Here is an 8,583-nt window from a genome sequence, read left to right as displayed (position 1 = left end):
AACTTGAAATTTACCTTAGAAATGGAAACAATGTAACTTAAATATTTATACCTCATATCAGTCTGAGATTTTAAAACAAGAAGAATTGTTTTACCTGAGGGGCAAGGAGTCAGGGCTACTTATTCACACACACTCCCCTTAGTTACTGCTTCACAGCTACTCCTGTGGGTGTTAATTTTTGCACTTCCAGCCTGCTCTACTCAAAAGCAGTATACATTCCTATAGCCCTGTGGTTCCAAAACTCCATGCCAAGGTGCCTCAGGGTGCCAAGGCAAACTTACAGAGAAGGCTAGGGGCATTTTTAATTTTGGAGGGAAACACAGCAATTCCTACTTACCACAGTCTTATGGGCTGAACCATGTCCTCCTAAAAGTCATCTATGTTGAAGTCCTAACACCCAGTACCTTGGAATGTCTCCTTATTTGGAGATTGGGTCTTTAGAGAGATAATTAAGTTAAAATGAGGTAATTAGGGTGGGTCTTCATCTAATCGGACTAGAGTCCTCTCAAAAAGAGGAAAACGGGACGCAGATGAGTGCTAAGGAAAGACCATGTGAAGACACGGAGAAGACACCTTAGAAATCATAAACCCTGCCGACACTTTGATCTCAGACCTCTACCCCCCCAAATTGTAAAAAAATAAGTTTTCATTGTCTAAGGCACTCAGGCTGTGGCACTTTGTTATGGCAGCTATAGCTGACTCATACACTCAGTTTCAACATTAGATTACATGACACCCATGTATATATGATATATCTTTGAAAAGTTGGGTTTTTATCACAGTTGCTGTGGATAAAAAGTGAGAACTGTGAAAAATGTAATCTGCCACAGAAAATAAAGGTGGTGGTTTCTAATCTGATCCCAAGCTTTGGGAAGTTGTGCAGTGCCCCCCACCAGGTTCACATGTCCCCGTGGGAAGCAGTTGGCTTTGAGAATCAAATACTGTGCTCACTTAGGCAGCACATACACTAAAATTGGAAGAATGAGATACAAATATTATTCAATGTATTTGCATGTTTTCCAAATGGTTAGGATATAAATGCTCACTAAGTTGTACAGACCTAACTACTTTTAAAAAATGAGATTCTTCGGATATTTCTTTTGGCTTAGAGGTACCATGAAAAAATTACTGAGAGGCAAAGAATATAACGAACTAAAAAAGTTTGGAAACTTCTGCTGTCGTCCCAAAGGAAGGTCTCAGGTGACATGGCAGCGAGCAGTTCTCTTGGGAACTGTGAGTGTTGAGGGAGAATGGCCTGGGTTCCGAGGATGTGCTACCACCGCTGCCCTCTGTGCCCACAGAAACTCTAAGCACTAGAAACCTACTTCACAGAGGACATAGGATCTAGCTGTGTTACCACACCACCCTCTGGCTTCATAGAGTTATGGACTAGCCTATTGAAAGCACAGCTGAAGCACCAGCTTAGAAGCAATATACTGCAAGGATGGGGGGCTCTCTTGCAATTAGAAGTGTACACATCAAACCTGAGACCCCTTTGTGATGTTGTGTCCCCAATAAGACCAATACATAGATTAGGATCCAAGAAGTAGAAGCACGGTGGTCCCTCTGCCCTTCACACCCAATGACCAACTAAAGGAATGTGCCCTCCCCATTTCTGCCCCTTCAACATGTACCCTAAAGTGAATCTGTACAGCACAAAACATGTCTTGGAATGACCAAGGAGGTCTCTAGCTCCCATGTCTCACCAGGAGAATGCTGCAGGAAGCGTAGCCAATTAACAAGAGCTGCCCCTTTGCGTTCACTACATCCTTTGAATCCATTGCACACATTCCACCCCCAACCCCATATGTTCCTAGTCAATCACTGAGCAGGGCAGGAGTCCTAGAACCATGGTCCAGGGGGAGATTCATCTATAAGGCAACTTTGGCTCTGGGGCTCCCACTCAGCCTGGTCAAAACTTTCTCATAACTGTGTTTCAGTTTATAACTCTTCCTACGCAATCCTTCCTTCCTTCTCCCCTTCAAAAGTCTCTCCCTGCTTACCCCTGCCTTCCCCTTTGTCTTTCACAATCATTTCCTCCAATAAATCTCTTGCACATCTAATCTCATTCTGGCATCTTTTTGGAAAATACCAATCAGCATGCCCTCTTGTACACTCTGTCATTGAGAGTGTGTGTTTATGTGTGTGTTTAAGTCTTTTTCACCCAACTAGATTGGGAGATGCCACGAGGCCCAGGAGTTTTTCTTAATTCTACTTGAACCCAAAGAGCACTAGACCATTCTAGAAAATATTTTGATCCATATGATCATAAAGTAACAAGAGCTAACATTTATTGAGCATTTATCATGTGCCATGTACTATGCTAAATGTTACTATAGGTACTATTATCCCCATTCAATAATGAGAAAAACCTTTGAGAAGTTAAGTTACTTTGTTAAAGTCACACAGCTAGTAAGTGGCCAAGTTGGGATTTAAATACTGGCTCAGTTAGTATTCCACATTGCCTCTCAAGCTCTGTTTAGAAATAGCCTTAAATGTTATCTAGTCTAATAACCCCCAGTGATCATTTGAGTCTCATTCACCTATCAGGAAGCCACATGGCATTGGGTTGAACACCTCTACTGCTGGGAAGTTCATTCCTTCCCTGTGGAATAGTCCTAGAAAGGAAATAAAATGTATTGAGCTTTTGGGGGGGGCACTTGACTCAAAACATTGATTGTTTTACTGTAACAGGCTTCAGATGGGCACAACAATCACTATCCATGAATTTGATCTATATGATAAGATAGAGGCTTTGAGAAGTGAAATGATTTAACCAAGGTCTTATAGCCAATAAACAGAAGAACCATGATTTGAACACAGGTCTTTCCAACTCAAGAGCCCTTCCCATTTCCAACTCTCACATGGTTCCGATGGGTGAGTATTAGTAAAAAAAGAAGTAAGAGCTAACATCGAGCACTTCTTTTGTGCTAAGCATTGTGCTGTACGTGGATTACCCTGTTTGGGTAATCCAGAAGTCACATCTTTTACAATGATGTTCTGCTGCATACGTGTTTCTTCATATTGAGCCAAAACCCTCCTCCTATTCTCTGGGCTCTTATAAAACTAGCCAAGCCTGTCCCAGAAAACCCTGTGAAGACAAGCCTTTGTTTGTTCCACTCAGGGCTGGCCATTTCCCATTCTATCTTGTTTTCTCATCCCCTCATCTCCAGCCCTATCTTCTGAACATGGTTCCATTTTATCTGCATTGTTCTGAAAGCACTTGCTGATTGCTCACTGCCGCCCACAAAGGAAGCAGGAGGACCAAAACTTCCTGTGAAAGAGAAGGTCAGATTCAGCCTTCAGACAATGGTGGAGAAAATAATGACTTTCAGGCATCAGCATCAGGAGGTGTATGGCGAGGCATTTTGCATTCTGTGGAGTGTCACCTTACAGTGGACACCTTCTAGGGAGAAAATGAGCCATGATGATATCATAATCCTCAGCAGAAACACGAATCAGATCGATCCAGTGTAAAATAATGCCAAGGATAAGGCATTCAAATCAAAACATTTATTGCCATCTGCAGTAAATCTGCTGCAGGCCGGGAACCTACCCCATAGGGTTGTTGGAAGGATTAAATGAATTAATATATGTAATGTGCTTAATGCAGTAGCTAACACAGAGCAAGTGATCAATAACAATTAGTTAATATTAATATTTTCTGTGAAATGAAGCCAGCATGACGAGAATGCCTAATTCTTCCTAGGGAAGTAATGTCAAGGAATAATAATAGTACCACTTAACAATGACTCCCCATGTGCTCAGCCTCTAGATACATGATCTACTTTAATCTTTAGTAACTTATGATCTAGCTATCATCCTCATTTTAAAGATATGGAAGCCAAAGCTGGGCAAAGCTAGGCACCAGAGTGATTAAGAAGCTGGGCTTTAGAATCATACAGTTCTGGCTTTGAACTCCTGCTCAAACATTTGCTGCATGACCGAGAGCATGTCATTTAATGTCTCTACCTCAGTTGCCTAGTCTGTAAAACAGGGTACCAACGCACCTTCCTTAAAGGGGTGAGGACTAAGTACAGGTAAAGCAGAACAGGGCCTAGCACATTCTAGGCATTCGATGAATGTCATGAATACATATACACATATCTTTGCGTATGTGTGGATGTTTATGTATGTGTGTATACATATAGATGAGCTTTGAAGGATGAATAGGAGTTTGTCGGGTGGAAAAAGGGGGAAAAGTAGGCATCTCAGTTTAAGAATTGAAAGGCTAAAGGCCAACCAACCCAAATGCAAGAAATCACTAGTGAGTGAGCGGCAGCACAGAGAAGAGTTTGAAAGAAAATGTAGTCAGGTGCGAGGGGAGAAACCAGAGTTTGGAGAATGTTCGCTCTGCTGCTAGCCACCTGCTCAGGGCCTAGTGGAGTCCGCGACTCCGCCCCCACCAATCCCAGCCAATGAGGATGGCCTCCTCGGCGTCCCGTTGCCAGGCAACCCCACGGGCTCCTTCCTTACAGTTAGAGGTCGCCTAGCCGCTCTGGCAGCCGGCGGTTACGGGGGCTCTTAAGAGAATGGGACCTCGGGCCCCTTCATGGGGCCCCCTTACACTTTATCACAGGAATTTTATTTTTTTATAGTTCATATTTTATTTTGCTTGTAGAAGAGAAAGATATCCCTTCTGAAGAGGGAGAAAGCTTATAGAAGTGTGTAACTTTCCAAAAAGTAAATAATTCCAAGCTTTCCTGATTCTGCCCTATCTGGACTTCCTTATCTTGTCTGTGGGAGGCTCAAATGACTTGCTTTCCCCATGTTCCTCCTCAAATAGAAAACCCTTTGGAGTCTGTGTCATTAGGACTTGAGAATAAGGGAGAAATTGCTGGAACTTCTCACCCCTGTGACTGCTGAAGTAGAAGATTCTGGGGGAAAAAACCAAAAAACAAAAAACAAAACCTTTTCTTGGAGACCCAGGCTAAACCCTAAGGATTTTTAAGATGACCAAGGTACCAGCCATGAAGAGGCTGCAGAGTTCTCCCAATGCAGGGGCTGTCTGGTCCATTAATGCCTCAGAGAATGTAGCGCAGGTAAGTCTCCCCTCACTGCCAAAACCAGATGTGTTTTTAAGAAAAAAGTAAAACGGTATTAGCCTCCAGACCAACAAGGGAGTGGGAAAGAGAGAAGAGTCATGATGTAATTAAATTGTCAGACACATCCCTGTCGCTATTAATGGTTGGTTTCCCTTAAAGACTAAAAACACGAACCAGAACAGTGAAGTGGGCCATCCTGTTAGCCAGTAATTCCAGGATGACGGAATAAATAAGCAGTGACACTGTAGAACATCAGGGAAAAAATTAAGATGAATTGTAGATTTGCCACCACAGAACTTATTTCAGAGATCCATGGGGCTCGGGGAACATTCACACCCTCGGTCTTTGCAGAGAGGCTGCCAAGTGTTGAACTATTAGGTTTGAAGTCTGAGTTTGCTACTCACCGGGCATGTGACACTGGACAGGTTGCTTAGCGTCCTGAGACTTTAATTCCTTGTGTCCATGAAAATGGAAGAGGACTATCAGTGAGGCAGTGTGAGGACTAAATGGAGTAAGATATGGAAATAGCTCTGTGTGATGCTAACGCTTGATAATGTGCTTGTAGGATGGGAAACAGTGTTGTTGATTTGAAAAAACAAAGAAAAATGGATATGTATTGAATGACTGGAGTTTCTGTTTGCAAATGAGCATAACTAGGTAGGCACATTGTAAGTGTGCCTTTGTTATTGTATCTTCAAACTCCCATGTGGCATGGATTTCCCAAGGTAGGCAGTGGGAGAGGGGTGACGCTGGTCCACCTACAGTGGCACGCCTTGTGGTTCCGAGACGTACCCCAGGAAGGAGGACCTGGGCAGTGGGGGCTTCGGGAGGCCGAGTGGAGCTTAAAACTCACCAGTGTTTTGCATGTGGTCCAAAATGTTCCAAGCTGCAGTTCCCTAAGGCTTAACACACCTCTTTGCAGCCCTCATTGCTCAGCACTCTTAATGAGGTCACTCTGTAAGGTACAGCCTCCCTGCATCGCCTTTCATCTCAGAATACAGCTCTGAAGTGTGTCTGATCTAGAGCAGCTCCCTCTGGGACTGAACTTCCCAGCATCAAACTGGGGGAAAGAAAATGAGAGAAAGAATGTGAAGGAAGATAGGCATTTCAGCAGCAAGGGTGAGTATCAGAGCAGGGGCAGAGGCCGCAAACCGCTGGGGTTTGGATCTGCCTCTTAGCAGCCCCGTGGCCTTGGGCAACTTGCAGAACTTCTCTGCTTCAGTGTTGCCATCTGTAAAGTGGGGATATCATAGTACCTCCTCATGGGATCACCAGGAGCATTAAATGAGTTCCTGGCACAGTTCCTAACATGTAGTAAAAACACCCTGGAGTTCAGTTATGTTGCCATTTTATTTCTTTAGTAAGGATTTATGGAACCTCTGTTATGTGCTAAACATTTGTTCTTGTAAAAAATGAGACTCACCTTCAAAAATCTCACAATCTATAGCGGGTATGTTTGAGATGGCAAGCGAAAGAGATAAGAAACAGAGCATTATAATTCAGGGTGATTAATGATCCACTAGGGAAGTAGCATGGGCTGTTGTGGGAGCAAAGAGAAGGGACAGCTAACTCAGACTTGCGTGTATGCATGCATGTGTATGTGTGTGTGTGTGTGTGTGTGTGTGTGCGCGCGCGCGTGTGTGTTGAATTTGGGGAGGAGTGAATGCAACAGGGGTAACAGGGTTGCATTTTACCCGAGTGAATGCAACCGGGTTTTCCTCCTGACAGTGTCTAGCGAGATGGAGAGAGTAGAGGAAGATAGAGGTGGAAACAATCACCTCTTTCTTGGGAGCAGGGTAGTGGGACTCAGGGAGGTTAAGGGATGGGAGGAAGGCGTCCAGGGAACTATTGGATAGTCTAAGATCTCAGGCACAAAAGCCTTATCAAAACTCTTCTGCCTCCTGCCCCACTTTCTGGAAAATAATGAAGATCCCAGGGTGCCCTTGGCTCACACGCAAAAGACCATGAAGCTAGGAATTTCAGGTTTGTAGAGCTATAGCAAAGCATTAATTAGCTCAAAGCACAATCTAGGCTAATTGGAGAGTGATAAGGCACAAGAATATATGTAGAGATTAGAATTGTTGTCTGCGGTAAGTCAAGCTAGTAACTGCAGCCGTGATGGTGGTGAGGAGAGTTGGCACCCACTGTATGTTCACCGTGATGTGCCACATTCTGAGCCAGAAAATCTTTCCAGAGTGTGATTTTCAGAACCTTCTACAATCCCTCAAGATATGAACAATTACCTCCTCACGAGATAGATGGCAACATTGAGGCTCTGAAAGGTCCCCGAGGACACCCAGCTGGCAAGGCGCAGAGCAGGGATTTGAACTTGGATCTGAGTTCACAGAGTTTAAATTCTCTGTGTCCTGCCACACTAATCAAGCCATGATCAGTGACTGTCCTGTTCAGGGCTGCAGGGCTATAGAGAAACCAAGACGTAAGGCAGAGTCACCAGCTTCAAATAATTTCCAGGTTTGTTTGGAGGAGGAAAGGGAGTGACACGTGAAAAAGAGAAAAATGAAATGCCAGGGGGATCTGGGAATCACTGGCATCTCAGAGGAAGCAGGTGTGGCCACCCTGAGCTGCATGCTCATATAATGGATGACTTCTAGAAAAAAAAAAACGAAAAGGTCCCAGAGCCCTCCTAAACCACCACCTCCCCTTCTTACAGGCATGAAGGTTGCTGTATCCTTACTAATGTCAAACTGGCACTTGCCTTGTATGGCATCTTCATGGGTGTTTGTTTTTTTCCCCAACTGAGGGAATATAAATAACATATGCAAATCCTCTATCTGAAGGTCTTTTGTTGAAGACACCTGCTAGCTCGTCCTTATGTTGGGCTCCCTAATCTGTTCAGGGAGTCCCTTTTTCCTTTGTTGCCCAAGGAAGCCCAAGAAGACTAATGGGATTAGATATGGGGGAGGGGAGAAGCAGGTTGTGTGTGGGATTACCACGCAACCATGATTTCTGCCTTGGAAAAGGCTGAAAAGGAGGGGTGCTTAGAACCCTGCCTCCACGCCCTAGAATAGGAATGCAGAAATAGCGTTTGGCAAAAAGAAGAAAGGTTTAAAATACCTTTCTCAAGCTCTGTCTCTCGATGCCTGAAACGTACGCCTCACTGCCATTAAAAACCCAGAGAGAAAATAAGTATTCCTAATTTGGGCAGATCCCAAAACTTCTAGAAACCATTCATGTCCATCCTCTTGCACCATTAAGAAAGAAGACCCTATGAATTAAACCATCACTTGTTCTCAGTCGTAAGATGTACCCCAGTTTCAGAGGTGTTTAAAATGCAGAAAGAAAAAATGTATCTTAAAGTAGGTGAAATATACCTACAAATGCTGCCCTGTGTGGGGTTGGTGTGGGAATTAGATGAGTTAATATGAGTAAAGCTCTTAGAACACAGCCTGACCCAGAGTAGACACTATTAAATGTTAGCTGTCATTTCGGGAGCATTTAATCCTTTTGACAGCTTTGTGATAGTGTTATTGTTAATACCTTTTTGTACCTGAGTAAACTGAGGCTTGATGAGCCCAGC

General features: G+C 43.8%; 1 protein-coding gene across 1 annotated transcript in view; it reads left to right on the top strand.

The window, feature by feature from the left end:
- The first annotated feature begins 4,952 nt into the window (after nt 1–4,952).
- Nucleotides 4,953–8,583, top strand: part of CCDC60 (coiled-coil domain containing 60) — a 170,343-nt gene continuing 166,712 nt past the window's right edge. Inside the window, exon 1 of the mRNA XM_003790000.1 lies at nt 4,953–5,042. Coding sequence (XP_003790048.1) covers nt 4,953–5,042 — 90 coding nt within the window. The remainder of the gene's footprint in view (nt 5,043–8,583) is intronic.

The sequence above is a fragment of the Otolemur garnettii genome, unplaced genomic scaffold (genome assembly GCF_000181295.1).
Source record: "Otolemur garnettii isolate 467f Iridium unplaced genomic scaffold, OtoGar3 scaffold00038, whole genome shotgun sequence".
NCBI lineage: Eukaryota > Metazoa > Chordata > Mammalia > Primates > Galagidae > Otolemur > Otolemur garnettii.
The sequence above is the reverse complement of the archived record's forward strand: the minus strand, read 5'-3'. Positions and strand labels throughout refer to the sequence as shown.